Source organism: Suncus etruscus, chromosome 8 (genome assembly GCF_024139225.1).
Source record: "Suncus etruscus isolate mSunEtr1 chromosome 8, mSunEtr1.pri.cur, whole genome shotgun sequence".
Classification (NCBI taxonomy): Eukaryota; Metazoa; Chordata; class Mammalia; order Eulipotyphla; family Soricidae; genus Suncus; species Suncus etruscus.
Genome location: NC_064855.1, coordinates 84,078,806 through 84,101,685, shown reverse-complemented (window position 1 = coordinate 84,101,685; position 22,880 = coordinate 84,078,806). Strand labels below are relative to the sequence as shown.

General features: G+C 34.6%; 1 protein-coding gene across 4 annotated transcripts in view; it reads left to right on the top strand.

Moving 5' to 3' along the window:
* The window catches only part of PCDH9 (protocadherin 9), a 965,083-nt gene that overhangs the window by 358,085 nt on the left and 584,118 nt on the right, over positions 1-22,880 (top strand). For 2 of the 4 annotated variants that reach the window (XM_049778926.1, XM_049778924.1), the window contains exon 3: positions 6,368-6,469. The exons of the other annotated variants lie outside the window; for them this stretch is intronic. In XM_049778926.1, coding sequence (XP_049634883.1) covers positions 6,368-6,469 — 102 coding nt within the window. The remainder of the gene's footprint in view (positions 1-6,367; positions 6,470-22,880) is intronic. 4 annotated transcript variants of the gene reach the window in all.

The window sequence follows — 22,880 nt, the reverse complement described above, 5'->3', positions numbered from 1 at the left end:
ATCGAACCGCGGTCCGTCCAAGGCTGGCGCAGGCAAGGCAGGCGCACCTTACCTTTAGCGCCACCGCCCGGCCCCGTAATTTCCTTTTTTGATCTTGCTGTTTTCAGAATTCTGTCTCTATCTGTGGGATTTGTCATTGTGACTAGGATGTGTCTTGGGGTATTTTTTCTGGGGTCTCTTTTGGTTGGTATCTTTGAGCTTGCAGGATTTGAGCACATATATTCTTTAGCTCTGGATGTTTCTTTTTAATGAAGTTCTTGACTGTTGATTCTTCCTGGAAATTTTTATCCTGGGTCTCTGGGACTTCAATGATTCTTAAGTTGTTTCTGTTGAATTTATCATAGACTTGTATTTTCATCTGTTCCCATTCTTTGACTAATTTTTCCACTGTCTGTTTCCACTGTCCATTTGCTTTAAGTATTTTTTCCAGTCTCTCTCGCTGTATGGAATTGTTATGTATCTCATCTTCCACAGCACCAAGTCTATTCTCAGCTTCTGATACCCTGTCCCAGAGCTTATTCATTTTGTCATTCACTTCGTTTACTGAGTTTTTCAAGCCTGTTAGTTGACATTTTATTTCAGTTTGGAGTTTTGTGATTTCTGTCTTCATATTTTCTTGGTTCTTATTAGTGTTCTATTTAACTCGATCCATGGCTTCTTTGAGTTCTTTGAGCATCTTCCATATTGCTTGTCTAAAGTCCTTATCTGAGAGGTTGATTAGTTGGTTGGTCATTATCTGGTCATCAGAATTGTCATCTTCATTCTCTATGTCTGATGCTGGCCTGCTTTTTTCCCCATTGTCACACTTGTATTGTGGGTTTTTCTACATGTTTTGGTGGTATTCATTGGCTAAATGATGTAGGCAGCCACACTCCTCTGGCTCCGCCCTTTCTGAATGGGTCAACTTGCCTCCAAGGGAGGGGAGTCCTCTGTGAATGAAGCCTCACACAGGATGAAATCAGAGGCGTGAGCATGCAGCCCAGAAGACAGTCTGGGCAGAAATGCTGGGCTTCAGTGATCCAGCACAGTTCTTAGTGTGATTTTTTCTTTTTGTTGCGATGGTGTTCTTTCCTTAGAAAGAGCGTACAGCCGTGTAGCGAAGCGGGGCCAAAGTACTCTTCTGGAGCATTCTCGCCCTAGAATGGGCCTCTGGGAGAGCGAGTTTTCTGGAGCCTCTTTTTGGCCCACTCCCAAGAGGTTCATGCAACAGGACAGTAGACAGACACACACAGGCAGCACTCACAATTTTTCACTGTTAGGCCCCACTAGGCAGGTGTACTTTTGTAGATTTTCCCAGCCTGATGTCACAAACTGAGTACCTGGCTTCTGCAAAGAACTGCTTAGAGCCGGTTTTCAAGTTATGGAGCAGTTCCTTGGCATTCCCGCCCTAGAATGGGCCTCTGAGAGAGCGAGTTTTCTGGAGCCTCTTTTCGGCCCACTCCCAAGTGGTTCATGTGACAGGACAGTAGACAGACACACACAGGCAGCACTCACAATTTTTCACAGTTGGGCCCCACTTGGCAGGTGTAGTTTTGTAGATTTTCCCAGAATTTTCCCAGCCTGATGTCACAAACTGGGGAACTGGCTTCTGCAAAGTACTGCTTATAGCCAGTTTTCACGTTATGGAGCAGTTCCTTGGTGTTCCCGCCCTAGAATGGGCCTCTGGGAGAGCGAGTTTTCTGGAACCTCTTTTCAGCCCACTCCCAAGAGGTTCATGTGACAGGACAGTAGACAGACACACACAGGCAACACTCACAATTTTTCACAGTTGGGCCCCACTGGGCATGCGTAGTTTTGTCAGGAGCAATTTCTGAGCGATTTCAGGAGGAAGCCCTGAGCGACACCAGGTGAGGCCAAAAAAAAACCAAATCGATTAGGCAAATAGTTTTCAGTGGGTAAAATTCCTAATACTCTCAGAAGAAATTTTCTTTCAATATTAAATATATCAAGCTGGCATGGGAACTAGTTCAATATCATTTACAGTGATTTAATGATTTGGTTATTAATTTTTTTTAAAAAATGTAGACTAAAGCACTTTATCTCAAAATATTATTTTGTGTTCTTTTTTTTTTGCTATATTTCATAGATTTGGAAACAGCAGAGGCAAATTGATCATAATACAAAGGAATTTTAAAAATAAGGAAGGAATACTGGGTAATCGGTTTTCTTTTGATTCCATTCATTGGTGTATAAATGTCTCATGAATTAGACATAGGAAAGAAAGATTCATGGGGACATGAAGCGACATGTATCAGAGTGATACTATAAATGCAATTAATATTTTTAGATTGCATATGCTTAAAAAAAGTTAGGAGAAAGGAACTCATGACAATCACCCTTGTCACTGTTACTGCATGTAAAATATGTAAATCATTATTTGAATGTCACTTGCTATACTAAATTCAATTCTATAAATTCTTTTTTTTTTTTTTTGGTTTTTGGGTCACACCCAGTTTTTTGGTTTTTGGTTTTTGGGTCACACCTGGCAGCTCTCAAGGGTTACTTCTGGCTGTACGCTCGAAAATCGCTCCTGGCAGGCGCAGGGGACCATATGGGATGCTGGGATTCGAACCACTGTCCTTTCTGCATGGAAGGCAAATGCCTTACTCCATCCTGTCTCTCCATACCCCAATTCTATAAATTCTTATCATCGGCTTTAATGCTAAATTCAGTGACCTGCTCCTACCTACCTTCAAATAAATTCTCACACACTATGCTGAAAACACAGTTAAACTACATCGGCTCACAAGAAAAGTCATGAGAATTAAAATTATTTAGTCTTTGCAGATTCTGTTCCTTCTACTGTGAATTCTTGCTAACCTGATTCTCTTTCTGGCTCATTTATTTAGACTGCACAATTAGGGCCCAGAGATATCTCAGCAGGTAGGTCATTTGCCATTCATGCTGCTGACCTGAGTTGGATCTCAGGCATTCAATATGGCTCTCTGAACTTGCCAGGAATGATTTCTGAGTGCAAACCAGGAGCAACCCTTGAGCACCAATGGGTGTGTCTCCAAAACAAAACAAATAAAATAATTTTAAAAAAGCATCTGCATAATTATTGTACCCAAGGATCTAATCATTTTCTTATCTATGTTCCTTAGTGACCATATATTTTATGTAGCATTTTTATATACAATTTTGATTATTTAATTTCATGTTTACTTTCACTGTTAAATCAGAATATAGCAGACTATAATTGATATCTTCTAAACAGTAAAATCTTGACAGCATGCACTCAGTTAATGTCTAAGGATCAAACAAATGAACAAACAGAATAGAATATGTGAATAAAAGAGCAATTTTGTCCTCTTTAAGGAAGATAATTGCAGAATAGAAATAGCCAGGCTCTTGTCACTTGAAATGCTCTAATGTAGTATTAGATGTATCTAAATCCTATCACACTTCTTTAGTAAAGAAAAATTATTTATTCTACATCTCTACCTCTCTACAGAGTTTCTTGATTTGTGTGTGTATGTAGTGCATTTAAAAATTATGTTAAACTTTGAATGCTTATGCAATGACACACTTTTTCCAGAATAGTCATATGATAAATTCATAAATTAAAAATCACCTACTATATCAGCTTCAATATGGAAAGGAAGAATAAATTCTATGGAGAAGATCATATAAAAATGGCCAGAGAGATCAAATTCATTATAGTGCCCTGAAGACTAGACAAAGATATGTTAACATAAACTCAACTGACATTAGGCTTGCCTGGCTATTTTAAAGATAATGTTGGCTGATGTCTATTTTATCCGATTTAGGTGGGGATCAGTCGTTTACTTTTTTTTTTTTTTTAATCTCTCCAGGTAATTCTAATATACAGTCAGGGAGCAGATCTGCTGGGCCACAGGAATTGAGGAAATGTTTCTAGGGAGAAAAACTGCATAATACATGAGATGTTTTAAAACGATTAATCAGCATGCATAGATATGAGAAGAGGCTAGGGACAGGAACTGAGTGATTAAAATGTCTAGGAACATCACAGAAGAAAATAACAGTTTTATGATCTAAATATCTTTTTTTTCTTTCTTATTTTTTCCCAAGAAAGCCAAGGGTGCCAATGTGGAGAGAAAAGGACAAGTTTTCATAATTAATAGTGGTTTCTTCTGATGAATTAGATATATTATAACATTAACACAGATATAGCACATTTGATCATCTACATCTGAAAGTTACTTAGGTTGCTAAAATAGGCAAAATGCCAATAGTCATTCGTTTAATTATTCATTAATGTGTTCCTGGAAAGTGTAAGTTTTGCAAAATTGTGGTATGATATCAATATAGGATGAATGGGAATAAAATTTATTTGTTTTTCCATACCAAAAAGTATCTAAAATGGATTCGGGTTGAGTCTGATCTAAAAGGACAGAAAGGGGTTGGAGTGGTGATGCAAGTGGTAGCATGTTTGCCTTGCATAAGCTAATCTAGAACAGACCCATGGTTTGTTCTCCCACCCCTGCGTCCCATATAGTCTCTCAAGCCAGGAGGGATTTCTGAGTGCATAGCCAGGAGTAACCCCTGAGCGTCACAGGTTGTGGCCCAAAACTAAAAAACCAAAATAAACAAACAAATAAATAAATAGGCAGAGAGATAGTACCTGGATAAGACTTTGCCTTATGTGGATCTAACCAAAATTCCATCCTAGCCACTGAAAATATTCCCCAGAGACGACTCACAACATATAGTCCCAGAGTGTAGAAAGTAGTAAACTCTGAGCACTGATAATATGACCACTCAAAAAAAAAGGAAAAGAAAGTCATGCCTTTAAATTTCTCTCTGAACAAAGAGCAACTGAAATGTAAATTTTATTTTATTTTTTATTTTTATTTATTTATTTTGGGTTTTTGGGTCACACCCGGCAGCGCTCAGGAGTTACTCCCGGCTCTAGGCTCAGAAATCACCCCTGGCAGGCATGGGGGACCATATGGGATGCTGGTATTCGAACCACAGTCCTTCTGCATACAAGGCAAACTCCTTACCTCCATGCTATCTCTCCAACCCCGAAATGTAAATTTTAAAAGTGAATAATTTTATAACAAATATTTGTAATGACTTTTTATGTGCTTACCACTTTTCTGTGGCAGCTAAAATACACTGAGCTCAGTGTGCCCCTTTCTAAAACTAATTTGCTTTCTAAAACATCTTTGGGGTAGCCATAGAGATAGTACTTGGGGTAAGATCCAGATCCTTACTTTGTATACTGCCAATTGTAGTTATTTTAGTACTCTTGCACTTCATATTATTCCCAGGGATTACTAAAAGTCAGCTTTAAGCATTGTGCCAGCTATAGGCTCTAAGCACTTTTGGGGTTAGAACCATAGGAATAATAAAATGTGTCTTTGAGAATGAACTAATATCAAATTTTTCTTTCATATAGATTAAAGTAAATTTTATTAGTGAATAGAAAATATAATATACTGATTTTAAATATATTATCTTCCAAACTAAGTCCTAAAAATTCCAGCATAAGTATGTTTAGACGTATGAAAGAGTACAATGATTAATACTTTCCTGAGTTCATGTCTTTTTATTAGAATAAAACCTAAAATCATCATAATATGATCAATAGATTGCCAGCAGAAATACCTATTGATATTTATTGTTTGATTTTTAATAAGATATTTAAGAGGAACTTGAGTATTAGAAGTGATTACATCTTATATTTGCATTAACAATCTTTTTTTATTTTTTTTCACTAACAATCTTCTAAAGAATAGGAAAACAGTCAAAATTTTCAGTGTGAAGTCAAACTTTACCTAAATATTTTTTTGTTTTACAATTCTCTATCTTCAAGTGAGTTATTTCAATCTATGTTTTCTAACTACACTCAGTAACAAATTAAAGGTTAATTAATATTTTAAGACCTTAGTTTCTCAGTTTTATTTATTTATAGATAAGTATGTAATATTCCAACTTTGGAAAAAGCTGCCTCACTTTATTTATTTTAAAGAAAATGTCTCATTTTCTTTATTTTTCAGTGGCAATTATATACCTGAGTCACAGGAAAATATATTTATAAGATAGATCAAGCATCGAAAAATAACTCACTAGTCATAGCACAATATAGGACTTAACTACCTAAATTATGTGTCATAAATAAATACCATTTTAAAAAAGAAAAGACAAAAGTACCACACTGTATCTTTCTTTAATCTTACTTAAAATATTTTGACAATTTATTTATCTGGGAACATCTTGATCCCTTTATAAATGCTGTGTATTAGTGCATGTCCCTATGAGGTAGACCCTTATTAGTTCAAATAACACACCTTTATTAAATTAAGCAAACAAACATGTGTCTCAATAGACACACTAAATATGGAGTAGTTTGTCACAATTATTTGGTAATCTCTTTCAGTGTAACTCACACAGCAAAAGTGACAATATTCCTGTCACTCCTCAGAAATGTCCCAGCTCTGCGGGTTTCCACATTCAGGAGAATGAAGAAAGCCATTACGAGGTATGCAATATCTCTATAGAGACCTTGTTTATACAAGAAATATTCAGTTTACAAGTGATTTTTAAATACTCTGGGTTAACTATAACATTTTCATTTTCTGGCATTGTATTTATTTTAATATTTTTAAGAAAACTAATATTGGAGCAAATATCTAATAATGTAAATGTCCTTTGACTCATCTATACTATAAAGTTATTGCCTTTAAAGGTAAACATTAATTTTTAACTATTCAAAAAAAAGAAGCATTTTTGGAGTAAATTTAGTTTGATTAATTCTTTTTATTAAGTGATATAAAAGTTGCTATTTTTTGAAAAAAATATTGCTTCTTTAACACTCAATTAAGATACAGATATAATGTTGCTAAATATAAACTTAATATAAATTTAGGATTACTACTAACCATTGCTTAAAACATATTTTTTCTAACCCATGATCATTTGTTTTCTTGTATGAATTCAAAAACATACCCTTTATGATTTATCTTTCTGAATTCACTCCAGTAAAATTTAGAGATATGCAAATATATTTTTTATGTTTCTAGAGATATTGCAGTAGAAATTATTAAAACATGGGTGACTTTAGAAACCTCATGAATTTTATTTAAAAAATATGTGGTGTGATACATAGCTTATATTTTTCTTTTTAAATAATTTTCAAGAATGTAATTCAAAAGTGATAAGTTTAATTGTATAATGAAGCTTTATAATTTTTCAGGAATGTTGTCTTTATAAATTATACCATTGCACACATTAACTAGTCATAATATGATTTGTAGTAAGATGATGAACAGTTTACATTATGATTATATACATGTATATCTATTAACATGCATAAGAATAGTGGTTAGTTTTCAATACTATTATTATAAAGTTATTGAAATATTTTATTGTTAACTATAATTATTTTTTCATATTTTAAGATTCATTTTTAGTATAGGTCAAATAATTAGTTTAATTAATAGAATAAATTTGGTTAAGAAACTTTTTTTTGAAAAAAATAATTAAGGTAGGCAAGAATAAAATGATGTTTTGGACAGATTTATTCTGTGATTACCCCAAAAAAACTATCCTTTGTGTATATGAGGACTGATTACTAAGAATTAATCTTTGAAATTATCTTTAGTATTCTGCTCTTGCTTCTCTCCTTTTACACTTCTCTTATGCTTCCTCTTCTTCTTCTTCTTCTTCTTCTTCTTCTTCTTCTTCTTCTTCTTCTTCTTCTTCTTCTTCTTCTTCTTCTTCTTCTCTTCTTCATCTTCATCTTCTTCTGCTTCTCCCCCCTCCTCCTCCTCCTCCCCCTCCTCCTCCTCCTCCCCCTCCTCCTCCCCTTCCCCCTCCTCCTCCTTCCCTTCTTGCTCCCCCTCCCCCTCCTCCTCCTTCTCCTCCTCCTCTTTGCCTTTTCTTTTTCTACAGAGCACTAAATTTCAGGCAGTAGTGTTAGTATGTAAGGGAATTAATTGTCTTAAATGAGACCATCCCAGATTTCATCTTTTTTTTAAATGTTTTTTAAATTGCCCATATTGTCCCTAGAGTCTCACCGAGTGTAGTCCCTTATTTCCAAAACAGGAATAAGCCATTAGCACAAATGACTGTGACTTGGAAAAAAAAAACAATAAGTCAAAATAGTCACAGCGACATGTCTTTAGAATCTTCCTGTTTAATTACTATGAAATGGTGTTGGCATCTGGAGACATACTGACTTTAAAACCATATTACAAAAAAAAAAAAAAGAAGGCAAGGCTTAAGGTTAAATAATTAGTTAATCAGTACAATAATTAGCTAGATTTTACAAAATTGAAAAAATTTAAATAATGACTCTTCCTTTAAGCTTTTTAAAAATTGACAAAAAAATTAAATGTGACTATTTTTTCTTAAATTAGGTTTCAAGTAAGGTAAGGAATTTCTATTGTTATATTCAAACTTTCTCTTCCTGGTAGGCTTTAGCTCATTATATAAATAATTTGTAATAAACAAAAATTATTATTTTAATTGAATATATACATGTATATTAGTTCTCAGAGATTTTTGACCTACATGTTTCACTATTGTATCTTTACTAGCTTTTTCTGTGCTCCTTTTGTAAGAAACAGCATAGAATATGAGGAAAGGGTTTCAGAGTCTATATTCTAAGTGTGTTGGAAAATGTCTCACAGTTATTGGAATTCAGAAAAAGCTGCATCTCAAAATGAGTAGCTGTACCCTGTCACTGTTTTTGATGCTTGAGCTAAAGTATTTTTACAAAATGGCCTAGTGTTCAGTGTATGAATTTTTGAGATAAGACTTTCCCTTGTAGCAATGAAATCCAAAAATCAATGTCAGATGAAAATCTTAGCTCTCAAGAGTTAGGGAGATTGGTGGAAGTTATAAAATAAGTGTGAATTTTAGCTGCCAGACTCTGTAAATGTGGCAGTCATTGCAAAAAATGAAATTTACCAGTGCAGATGGTTGAATAAGATAACAGGGGATGGTCCACTGCTATAAATCTGACCACAGTGGGGAATATATTTTAATAAAATAAATATTTCTGTGTTAACAGAAATTTGGATTTATAATAAATCCAATTGTGGCATTTGATGGAAATACTATATAAAATATACTGTATCAAGTGGAAAGGTAGAGGAGAGTATAAGAAAAAGAGTAAGAAAAACTACAATGCAGTTAAATACTATTATTATTTTTATTACTGCTGTTTAAAAATATTTATTAGTGCTTTTTCTGTCTCTTTCTTCTTTTTGTTTTATGCCCTCTGTTACTTCTCTCCACAAATACTTATTCTGTAAAATTCAATGGACACTATTATGTTAGAGTCTAAGTACATTGGCAAACATGAATCCTTGTATCTCAGATGTTAATCTAAGTGTCTACAGTTTTACATTCAATAGATTACTATAAAGTGCAAGATTTCTAGAGTAAGAGTACTGAAAATTCATGAACTTCTAAAAGGAGCAATTTGACATCATAGGAAAAAGCAGCAATACTTATACCAGACTTAAAGTAGCTTACCTGATGAAAAACAGGGATGTACGATATATGGTAATGGAAAGTGAAAATGTTTTTTAGAATACATGGGTGAAGATATTATGTTAGAGAAAGCATCACAGGTTTCAGAATGTTATCAGGTTTTTTTTCTTTACAGTTCAGATTCTTGTCTGGCTCCAAATAAGAGCTTTTTCCTGACTCAGGCATCATAACTTTGTGTTGGGTTTAAATTTACAATGACAGTAGTTCTCAGATTTTTGTTTCTTACTTATTATCTAAATACATCCTTAGTTAATGTGAATAATGTTTCAATGTAAGGTTCAATAGATCTGATTTTAAAATTTTTAAATAATTTTACCTCAAAGATGCATAGATATATTTCCAGATATTTAATTTTAAATTTATATTTGTAGATTTTCAACCTCATTATTTTATATATAATGTGTGATATAGGATATATATTAATATGACTACTTGGTTTTTAATGTTGTCAATAATAGTCCATTACCATTAATCACATTAAACATGTTTCCTCCAGAAAATAAATGCTACTTTAACAATTTTGGTGACCTTACAATTTATCCATTGAAAATTCATGGTAATTTTTTTATGTTGCATGTTCTTTGTTCCAGCAATAGATAAAAATTTTCTAACTTCTCAATGTTTTTTTTCAACTACTGCCCCCTGTATAAAAAAAGAGCATCACCTCTTTTTTATTTTATTAAATACATTCAGCAACTTCCTTACTCACCACGTAACAAGTAGATATGGTTTTATTCACAGGAAGAGCTGCCTTTGACAGATTTGTTGATGGTGTCAGCAATGGTCACAAGCTTGATAGACAGCGCCAAACCTTGCTGTGCCCAGTTCCTTCTAATTAGTTGCTTGAAGACACTCTGTGTGCCACAGGCATAGGTTTATCAGTCAAAGACATCTTTGCCATTCACAGTGACAGCTGTGATGCAGCTGTTCAGAGAGAGAATGAAGTCTACAAAGAGAGATGAAGATCCTTTTAAACAAGTGAAAACTATAGCACCTTTTACTGAAGGATCCTGAAGATATAACAAGATGACCAAAAAGCTGACTTTAGAAAGATATAAATAAATAACTCTTGGATCAGCATAGATGCTACACAGGAAATGACAATAACTAATATCAAATAGTGACACTGAGAAAAAAATACATCTGACACATGGCATTTTACAACTCAACTGAAGTTGCATATTCTTGTGATTAATGTACATCAGGCTATGTTACCTACCATATGGTGGTAACATAGACTTACAGGTTTTCAGAAGATTGGGCACCATTAGATGTTACTAATGAGTGAACTTACTAGGAAGTCTCATATTTAACTATTGTATAATATACAGACATGCTTAATTTATTGAGATATTAAATATCTCAATATTGGCCCAACCAAGAGAGAAGAGGACAATAAACATAAAATTAATATAGCAAAAGAAAAGCTCGATACAAAGGTAAGTGGCATGCACATAGTAACACAGAAAATAAGGGATGCATAATTAACAATCAGAAAACGTAGAGCTACAGAGTATGTTCATAGCAACTACTGCTGATAAAGATGGTAGCAGTTCCAGCATTGAGTGAAAGGCATTCTTTAGCTTCACAATATAACCTATAACACAACACTCCTTCACATCATCATTTATCTTTCTTGTGAGACTAAATTCAAACTTTAAAACTTAGGACTATGTTTAACTTAGAGATAAGTTGACTCATAAGATATCCCTTGATTCGGAGATATTGGACACTTGGTAGGGTTTTTCTCTTCCAATCAGCAAATGTCATTTAGATCCTGACACTACACAGAGTCTCTTAAGCACTGCCAGGAGTAAAACCTCAGCAAGCATAGAGACACGTGTAATCCTTAATCATTGTTGTTTTGGCTCTAAAACACAGAAACAAAAATAGATGTTTCTTATAAATAAGCATGTGGTACAAGGAGTACCCTATCCTAAATAACTTAAGTTATTAATTTGTAATAAGATGAACATTTTAATTTGCTTAACCAACTAAAATTGATTAACATATTTACACTAACCTGTAAAATAATTGAATTATAACATCATATTTAAGGAATTTTTTTTATTTTTGGGTCACACCCGGCGGTGGTCAGGGGTTACTCCTGGCTGTCTGCTCAGAAATAGCTCCTGGCAGGCACAGGGGACCATATGGGACACCAGGATTCGAACCAACCACCTTTGGTCCTGGATCGGCTGCTTGCAAGGCAAATGTCGCTGTGCTATCTCTCTGAGGCCCATATTTAAGAAATTCTTAATAGTATATTCCTTATAACACATTTTGATAGCATTAGCCTTGATGGTAAAAGATGATCTATGATATAATTGAATTTATTTTCATCTAGAAATTTAAAGAGTTAAAATAAGATTGAATTTTCTCTTTTCTTTCTTCCCCTTTTTTTTTTTGTTTTTATTGTCATTACAATAACCAATGATCACATTATTCTAGGAATCACCAGAGAAGACATCTGGTCACAGTGCTCATTTAATCAGTCTCTATGCTTCTCAGTGAAGACTCTTTTAGCTGTGGTGCTTAAGTACATGATGATGAGGGTATCACATTTATTTTACCATGGAGTTTGTGAACATTCAACAAGCTATGTGTTGCTGTGTTACTCACAAACATGGACAATGCTCCTGGCCATAGTGCATAAACATCTTCTTAGTTGAGAAGTTTCACAGGAATCACACACCTTAGCTTATACTAAGACACACCTGGCTTTGTTGAGCTAGACAGCACATATTCGAAACCCTTAGATAAGACTCAGCACTTGGGGACAGCATTTAAGATTAAGATTCTAGAACCATCCAAAGTAGCTCCATTTTAAGAATAAATACATGTCAAAAAAAAGAATAAAAAGGGCACCTGACCTTGTAATTTTGATAGTATCAATGTGTATGTTTGTTCCCCATATACGTTCATTATAAAAGTAAAAACTTCTGTAGTGATGGGGTAGATCCAAATCAGTGTTCAAGAAATCTGAATCTTTGGAATTCTTGGCTGTCAAGAGCTATTTTTTTCTTTATTTTAATATCTTGATTACAAATATGATTGTGATTAGGCTTCAATCATGTAAAGAACACTCCCTTCACCAGTGCAATATTCCCACCACCAATGTCCCAAATCTCCCTCCATCCACCCCACCCCCACGTGTACTTCAGATAGACTTTCTAGTTCCCTCATTCATTCACATGCTTATGGTAGTTCTCTGTGTACTTATTTCTATAACTGCACTCACCACTCTGTGTGGTGAGCTTCATGAAATGAGCTGGGAGTTTCAGCCCTCCTCTCATTGCCTCTGACGATTGTTGCAAAAACGACTTTTATTTTTCTTAAAACCCATAGATGAGTGAGACTATTCGGTGTGTCTCTCTCTCCCCCTGACTTATTTCACTCAGCATGATAGATTCCATATACATCCATGTATAGGAAAATTTTATGACTTCATCTCTCCTGACGGCTGCATAATATTCCATTGTGTATATGTACCACAGAGCTATTTCTAAGCACAGAGCAAGGAGTAACCCTAGGTGCAGCCAAATGTGACCCAAAAACAAACAAAAAAATTTCTAGTTCTATCATACATTTTAGATAATATATTTAATGATATATAATTGGCATGCACTATTTATAAAATTGCAGATTAAATGTATATATTAACTTAACTAGACAGAAATGTTACTAATTATTTAACATTTTATTTTTTAGATTTGTTAGCTTTATTTTTATTAATACCTTTATTTAAGCACCATGGTTACATACATGTGTGTAGTTGGGTTTCAGTAATAAAAAATTACGCCTTCTTTATCAGTACAATCTTCCCACCAGCAATGTCCCCGTCTTTCTTCTCTCCCACCCCTTACCTCCCTTTGAGATAGGCATTTTATTTCTTTCATTCGCTACCATTGTCGTGATAGTTGTTGGTGTAGTTATTTCTCTAACTGCTCTCACCAATCTTTGTGGTAAGCTCCATATTATGGGCTGGTCCTTTCAAACCTCATCTCTATTGTCTCTGGAAATTAATACCATACTATTTTTTATTTTTCTTAAATACCACAGATGAGTGAAACTATTCTGTGTCTATCTCTCTCCCTCTAACTCATTTCACACCACATAATAGTTTCCATGTCTATCTATATATAGGAAAATTTATGACTTCATATTTCCTGACAGCTGTGTAATGTATATGTACCACATTTTTTTAACTAGCAATCTTCTATTGTTGAGCATCTGGGTTGTTTCCAGATTCTTGGTATTGTAAATAGAGCTTTAATGAACATAGGAGTGCAGAGAGCATTTTGTATTGTGTTTTTGTGTTTCTAGGGAATATCTCTAACTTACAGTTTTTTGAGGAGCCTCCATATTGTTTACAAGAAAGGCTGGACTAGATTGTAATCCAAGCAGCAGTGAATGAGAATACTTTCTAAATATATATAATTTTTTAATTCTCTATCTTAAATACTTAATATTATATTAAAATTACAGTAAATATTTGACATTATGTTCAAAATTTTACTAAGAATCTTTTCTCTAGCTACAAAAGATACAGAGTATTTATTGTCCATATAACATTTCTTGAACAAGTACCCAGATCATTTCACTCAGTGACAATATAAATAGCCTGCATGCATGTATATTTGATAATAAATTCTAAAATGAAGTTTAAATCTTTAAATACCTAATGACATTAGTTTAATTCATATTCAATAGCGGCAACGTTTAAATGCATGCTTTGGGGGAGAGTTTTACAAATTTTATTGATCTATAGTACCCTCTAGTTTAAAACTCCTATTTTATATTTATAAAATCACTTCATTATTTTTAGCCAAGAAGTTAAGTTGTTTTGCAATTTATTATTGAACAGAATTAAGTCATTTATTAAAATGAGTATTTAGGACATAATGTCAATCTAAAACAAATGGACAGTATGAAACAATCAGCAAATCTCAAATTGATTCTAAATTTGAGAAATTTATAGACATGCATTTTACAAAAATTTTGTAGACTAGTACATATTATTTTAAAGGGTTTTATATTTTATTCATTTACTACACTATTGTTATTATATTTGAATTTTTTCTCACTGGGCTCAGAAAATCATATGATAATGGAAAAAAATGCTGAGAAATTTTAGGCTAATACTGTTAGAATTTGGGACTAGGATCCACCTCCCAAAAGACCACCACGGAGGCAGAATGTAATGTAAATACAAAGGAGTTTATTCAGCATGCTGTGGTCCAACAGCTTCTAAGAAATGAGGAGCCCTAGAATGTCTCACATGGCAAATTTAAAGGGTACTAAGGCTCAGTTTAGGGGAATTCCTGCCTCTGGGTGGTTGATCTTTAAAATCATTGGTCCTTAGTACAAGATTGGGCGAGGATTGGTTGTAATTTTTATGTAGCATCAGACAGACAGCTGGGTAGGCTGCAGCCCCCAGACCCAGGGTACGATTGTCATCTGGCCATCTGTCAGCTGCTGTTTAGCCTATTATGGGCATAATTCCTGTCATTTATCCTTAAAGGCTGGTTCCAGAAACTGGCTGTTCTCTGGGCCTAGTCTTTCTACTTTAAAACTGCAGCCTGTCATGGCTGCACTTAGGTCACAGCAAAGCCAGGTTTACAGCAGTTAACTTCATTAAGCAAGCAGAATACAGAAACCAAAGTGATTTACTTGTAAGCAAAAGCACACCATATTCTAACATCAATATTTAGGTTACAGTGAATTCTAAATCTTAGATTCTAACAATGTAAATCCCAAAATAAAATATATCTTAAATGAACAACATAATATTACCATCAGAAGTAAAAAATATATATGTATATAATATAAATAACCAAACTGAAATAATACATGTCAATTTTTTTTTTTTTTTGGTTTTTGGCCCACAGCCGATGACACTCAGTTATTTACTCCTGGCTATGCACTCAGAAATTGCACTGGCTTGCTCCAGCCCCTATAATTGTAAATGTTTTAAATAATATTTTATATAATATACAACAAAATATTATGCAATAATACCAGGAAGCTGGTTGAATGAAAGCCAGAGAGAGGACAGAGACAAGTGACAAATATCAGACTCAAATTCAATCTTTGTCACCACTTATTATCTCATCTGTGTACCACAGAAATTGATCTTTGAGGACAGGCATAGGGTAATCCCTTTGTGCCATAGAGTGTGGCCCCCCAAATGATTAAAATCTGCAAAAATAAAAACTAAGATAAAGAATGGATTTCAACAATAATAAGCTGTTTTAAAAAGCATACAAAATATATCTACTGTGATTTGATTTCTATTAAACTCTTAGAATAGGCCTATTATTGAGACAGAACACACATACCTTTTTAATGAGAACCAGTGTTTGAAGAAAGCATGACTAGCACAGGGTTGAATAAAATATATTTTCATTTGATAAAGATTCAGTATATCAGAGACTTTTGTCAAAGAATTGCACTGGAAAGAATTAATAAGCCAAGAAAAGTTCATAGATACTAAGATAATATGATAATATAGGAGAATGATGGGTGTCAGCTCCTTTGGAAAAAATTTGGGAAAGTGTGAAGCATTGAGGTGAGTTAGTAGGAAAAATATTGAACTGATATTAGGTGAAAAGTTAAACAAAATGATCAGGCTTCTGTGTTTGCTTATTGTCTAGAGCAGTGGTCCTCAAACCATGGACATATTGTATTTGTATCTGTTTTGTTTCTTCATTGCAAAATAAGATATGTGCAGTGCGCATAAGAATTAGTTCATAAGTTTTGTTTATACTATAGTCAGACCCTCCAATGGTCTGAGGGACAGTGAACTGGCCCCCTGTTTAAAAAGTTTGAGGACCCCTGATCTAGAGGTTACCTCCTTCTCACTTGGAGATCAAGAAACTATCTTTCTGGAAAAGTCTATTTCATGAGTAGCCCCTGAGTCCTATAAAAAACTTTTTCTGAATTGTAAAATTGTCAAACTGAGAAGATAGATTGTAAAGTCAATGCTCTATAAAAGAGGAATATAACCCTGATTTGTGCCTGGACAAGGTATCATCTGAATTTTGTGTTGTTTGTTTGTTTATTTAGTTTGGTGACACATTCAGCAGTGTTCCTGGTTTTTGAGCTCAGAGGTGACTCCTGCCAGGCTCAGGGTCTTCAGGGATTTCAAGAATCAAACTTGAATTGGCTGTGTTAAAAGGGTCCGTTAAGCCCACCACCTCAAATAAAGACCACGAACCTTCAGAGAATGTAATCAGCAGCGTGAGGTTTATTGATCCCGAGCTCTGGGGTCCACCATCTCTTGACATAGCAGGTTCACTGATAGGACCCCAAGCCTTAGAAATTAAGGTCCTTGATAGTAATCAATATGAAAATAAGGTTTCAAACTTCAAACATTTCATTGACACAAACATTCATTCACACAACTATTACAATTCAAAAACATCCAATAATGCAAACTGAAAAAAGCACGATTCCTTTATTATCCCAAACCCCCTTTGACTTCAGTCACCCTAGTCCACATCCTAATGGTCTGTTAAGATATGGCCTGTACCCTTCTGATGGCCTCAGGTGGGTCCTCATCTGGCAGGGTGGAGACCCTTGTTTCCTTGGTGACAGGTTGCAGGGGTTAATGGAGGAGGGAGCCTGGTCTCTGGTCTCTTATACTATAGCTCAGGGCAAGCCAGTAACAGAATCAAGAAATAACATTAATCAGGCCGGCGAGGTGGCGCTAGAGGTAAGGTATCTGTCTTGCAAGTGCTAGCCAAGGAAAGATCGCGGTTTGATCCCCGGCATCCCATATGGTCCCCCAAAGCCAGGGGCAATTTCTGAGCGCTTAGCCAGGAGTAACCTCTGAGCATCAAACAGGTATGGCCTGAAAAAACAAAAAAAAAAATAAATAAAAAAGAAAGAAAGAAATAGCATTAATCCATTAATCTACATCTTACTATTACTCTATACCTATTGCTCCACTTTATGTTTTATGGGTTTTTAATTCTCACAATATCCATATTGTTCTCCAATACTTAACTTTAAATCATGTTTTCTAACTGGTAGTTACTCTTTCAGTGTAAATACATGCAGTCATACCTTTCTAATCTTTAGGAACATCTGCTATATCTTACTTAGCCCTTTCAGCTCCTCCCTCTTGTGACCCTCTAAGATATCTTGTGCTGGAATGTTCTTATGGCTATCTTGAGGGTCAGCAAGGGCAGGGGATGTGGCATACCTGATAATCTGCCCCTAAGGTCTGGTTCTAGAAATTAACTGCCTCTTCAGACTTAGTCTTTTTACCTTATAATTGCAGCCTGTAATGGCAGAGCTTATGTCAACTAATCAACTCAAGATTTTCTAAAAGCAAGCAAAAACAGAAGCTAGAAGCATGGTTAGTTTTAATTAATAATTAAACCTATTATACCTACTTGCCCTAGCTTATCCTCAGCCCTTCCAGCTGTATGTAAGGTACACACCTTATTTATTGGGGGCTTTGCCCCCCCATTGCATACACAAAAAATAAATGCATTTGAATTAGGGTCCATAATTGTGTAAATTTTTCAGAATTTAAGAGAATTTACTTCCAACAGAATAAACTTAAAAGTATTAAAACCATTTCTTTGTATGCTAAGTAAGTGTGATGTTTAAAAAATGTATCTGGGAAATCATTTTCACTGGTATAGACAGAACAAGAGAAAAAATGAAATTATAAACCCACAGGAAGTAAGTTCTTTTCTACACATGGGCCATCTAACATTTTATTAGTGACAAAATTTATAAAAATCCCATTATATTAATAAGATATCAAGTCTATGAAATGCAAAACAGATACCCTAGCAGGCATGCATTGACTATATTGCTAACATATCTTTTTGCTCTCCGAATTGTAAAGGAAAGTTAGAGGAATCTACTCTCAAGAACATATTTTATTAAAATCTATACACTAAGATAGAAAAATGCTTTCTTCCTCTCCCCACTCAGTATTTCAGCTTCACAGAATTGGAGCAGTTGCCCTATTCTCTCAACAACAGCTGATGTACATAGTTATCTTGAATAGCATCTCAGCAGGAGTGAACTTTGCTTTATGTCTTGTGAGACTTCCTCAGAATGCAACAGTCTAGTGGGAGAAAAAAAGGGTGGAGGAGTCTCTCTATATGGTGACTTCTATACTGATGAATGTTTTTATTTTAATGCCAAAACCAGAGTGTCTGCCCTTCTTGTAGTGGCAATTGGAGGGCAAAGTTTTCAATTCTTTCAGGGATTCTGTGACAAGGGGTTGAGGATACAAGGAACTCAGATCTCCAGGGAGCAGCAGGCTTTATGTATCTTGTTAACAGGATTCACAAGTCCTTCTCTCCCCACCCTTTAGTCACTTCACAGAAAATACAAAAAGCTCATTTAGCAGCACCCCTTGGCATCTGCATTACACAAGCAATCAATCAACACAAATAACCACCTCTCCAAGGCTTCCTCCTGACCTTGAGAAGTGTACTGAATGACTTAAAGGATAATACAGAGAGAAACTTCAAAATAAACCCCAAAATTATGTTCTGCTGCTGAAGGAAGAAAAATAAGTGCAGAAGCCTAGATATATATTTAGTTTAAATAAAACTCAATAAATTCTTTAACTGCTTTGTGCAGTCTTGGCCCCACATCAGAAGTACTCAGCCTGCAAAGTAATCAGGACTTTCTCAATAAACCTCAGCCTGTTACAGTTCTTACCACATTTACTTTCTCAATACGATAGTGCTTTACAGCTATCTGTGAGATTATGGCCAGAGTTCCTAGCAGTTATTGATAACCATACCATAGACTTATATCTCAATCAGCACAGGCAGGAGGAAAGCAATCACCACAGTGAATTTCCTAACCTGGATATATCTTCCTGGAACGCGAAGATGATGACTCACATCTACAATTGAGCTTGTGATTCTCACTGTGGCAAAACTTCTTATGTCATTGTTATTTTTAGCTCTTTGGCACAATTATAGAAAATGCTTGTAGGAAAATCACAGTTTCCATAAGGAGAGACCTAGCTGCTTTTAAGAGGTTTTGAATGTTGGGAACTCTTAACAGAGTGTGGAGTGCATTGCTTGAAGGGAAAATGCAAATAAAAATGTGTTGGCTAAAAGAAAAGGCAAAAATGACAAGACAATTTCACTTTATCTTTTCTAGTCTCTACCCTGACTTTCTGAAATCTGCCTTTGCTATGGATATTTTGGGGGAAAAAAAATCCACCTTCTGTCTAGTACAAGCTTTTGCTTCTCAAGTCTCTAGGTGATTCAAACATCAATTTCCTATTATGCAGCTAAGCTAAGTTGGGGGGAACAAACAGTTGAAGACAATGACCTTTTCAAGTAGTTATACTCCCAATTTCTTCACAGTGAGACATTACAGAGTGAAATAAAATAGTGAAATTTCTGGAGGTATTTAACTGCTGAGTTCCATAAGGCTTCACACTGATTTGCTATGCAAGAAAGACCTCAGTCCTATGAAATATGAGGTCAAATTTTAGAGTCCTGCCTACATATTTTATTGGAAAGTATCTTTTTCTATGCTCTCTCTATATATATTATTTATATATATATGATGACTTAATTTAAAATCAATATTGTGAATTTTCGGGCACTAAAAATAAAAAAGGAATGGTCCTATTTCTTTCTCATAGAAATACTGTGCAGAAAAATGGCATTTCCATTTTACAATTAGATTTTTATAGTTGTATGAATAATATGCTTTACAGTTAAAGTAGCAGTGTGTATATTCTTTAGATACTAGAGATGATGTGAAGTATTAATATGAATACAAGGTGTAGGTAATAAATAACCTAAGAATGCTGTTAATAATCATCATTCTGTTAGTTTACTATTATTTAGTAGATATATTATTTAAATAACAGGTACCAAAATATTGTAGAAACAAATACTGTAGTACTCAATTAATATTATTACAAATGTGTGCTGTTTATGTGAGCACTATACAGTTACAATCATTATTTTCCTTATTTGAAACTTTCAAAGAACTTATTAATTATCCTGATTGTACAAATATCTTCATGCTTCCTTTCAAGTTTAATATTTGTTGAAAGGAGTCTGCTGTAGAAAATAGAACAGCATTTTTTATCCATGGCAGAATGCACTTCTCCGTTTTTAATGCATGAGCAGGCGGTTTGGTTCATTAAGCTCAGTGGCACTGATAGTAAACTAAAGAGGAATGAAAGGAAGAGGAACTGAAATACCATCATCCCACTAATGATATTGAAGCTGTTCAGCTTTATTGGGAGACTGCCCAGACATCCACTAATAGAAGGCATCGTCCAGGATGTGAACTTGGCATTGGAGTGCCAAAACTACAAATCCTGAAAAAAGCATTGCCTAGAAGAGTGTCTAGAATAATGAAAGATTTTCCCAGAATCAGAGTGTGCATATATATAAGCATTGTATATAATCTATAAAATGAATGCTTATGTGTGTATTATTTTATTATGGTTTTGAAAGAGGGCAAACAAATTAGAATCGAAGGAAGAAATATTCAAAGCCCAAAAGATTATGTTAGAAAGGACAGCACTTCAATCACAGAGATATATCTATTTCCAGATATAAGAATTAGAGAGTACCTAGACAGCTTGATGTGGCTTTGAGATTTTAGCAATATAGTCTCTAAGTGTGAAATAATTTCTCATATACGTGCACTTTAAAAGGACTAGATTATATGGCTCTTTGGCTAATCACACTCTTCCATATCACCACACCATTTAGATATTTACTAACACTCAATTGTAATAATTAACACTATAGTTTATTTTATAAATGAATATTATTGTTCCCAGTTCGCCCCTGCACATGAGGAAGTACACAGAAATGTGCCCTTTGAAAGGAGCAAAGAAAACAGAGTCTCTGTTCAAATTGGTCTCACGCCCAGTTTGAACAGAGAATCACTCAGCTGGGGATGGCAGCTTTCGTGGCCTCTGGCTAACACAAACCCCTCAGTGGCTGTTCACAGCCACTTAGTATCAAGTCTCAGCAGACTTGAAGTGGAAGCTGCAGCTGCGGACCCCAGGGAACACCTATGGCCCCATCCACACTTGTTCACGGTCCTTTTCTGAGCATATAATTGTGTGCATGTTTCTAGTCGAAGTTGGAAAGCAGTTAGGAAGAAAGACGTTTCTCTCTCCCATTATCCTTCTCCTCTAAGTTCTAAGAGTGAAGTCTTGGAAAATGTTCAGGTATGTTCTGAAAACCTCCATTTGAGTTTGGTCTAAGTGATTTTTGCATTTGAACACTTGTGCGCACACAACACACACAGAACTAAATACATTTAAGTATTTATTTTATGAGTGAAATGGTTAAAATAAAAGAAAATTAACCAAGTACAGAAATGATAATAAGACTAGGTTGGATCACTGTACTGAGTTCATATGACACATATTAAACTGAAGTTCAATCCAGAGTAAAATCTTTCCTGCTGAAATAATTCAATGGAAAAGAAATAGTATGTTCACCATCCCAAGTGCAACTGATAGTGTAGGTTATGTAAATGGAAAAAGTTTAACAGTGTGCCCTTAAATAAAAATTCATTCTGATAAAAAACATTTCTATGTGAAAGAGCTGTAAGTTATTTCTGGGGTCAAAGTGCTCAAGATCCAGTAGAAATACTCATTTGCTAGTATCAATGATAATAGATTATATCAATACAGTTGCACTAACTTCTTTTAATTTTATTTCTGTGTATTTCCAAGTAACATGGATAAAATCAAAGTACTTAATTTCATATAAGTACCAAGTAGAGAATAAAATGGTCTGGTAAAAATTAAACCTTTAGAGGATTTAATAATGCCCTTAAGTGAAATCTTCTATAATCTTATTATTATGCATAATATACATAATATTATACATAATCTTATATGTTGAAGATCATACATTATCAAGAATCAAATTCAAGGCTTTTCGAAATGCAAGACATGTGCTCTATTCTTTTGAGATATCTCAGGAACTTCATATTTTGTTTTTTTTTTAAGGGGGGAAATCTCACTCAGTAATGCTTAGTAATGTTACTTGTGGCTCTCCACTCAGGAATCACTCCTGAAGGTGCTCACAAACTAAATAGGATGTTGGGAAACAAAAATAGATCTGTTTGCAAATAAGCACCCTTGTGCTTATTATGATATATCTTTAGCCCTGAAAGTTCATGTTTTTGGGAAACATATTTGACATTTATTTTTGTTTGTTTATTTAGTTTATTTAGTTTGTTTGATTTTTTTTCTGCCATATCTAGCATGACTTACTCCTGGCTCTCTGCTCAATGTTCCCTCCCATTGGGGCTCAGAGGATCATATGTGGTGTGGGGATTGAATCTGGGTGGCCAGTGGTATACTAGCCAAAATAACATCTCTTTGAATCTTAATTAACTTGGACCTT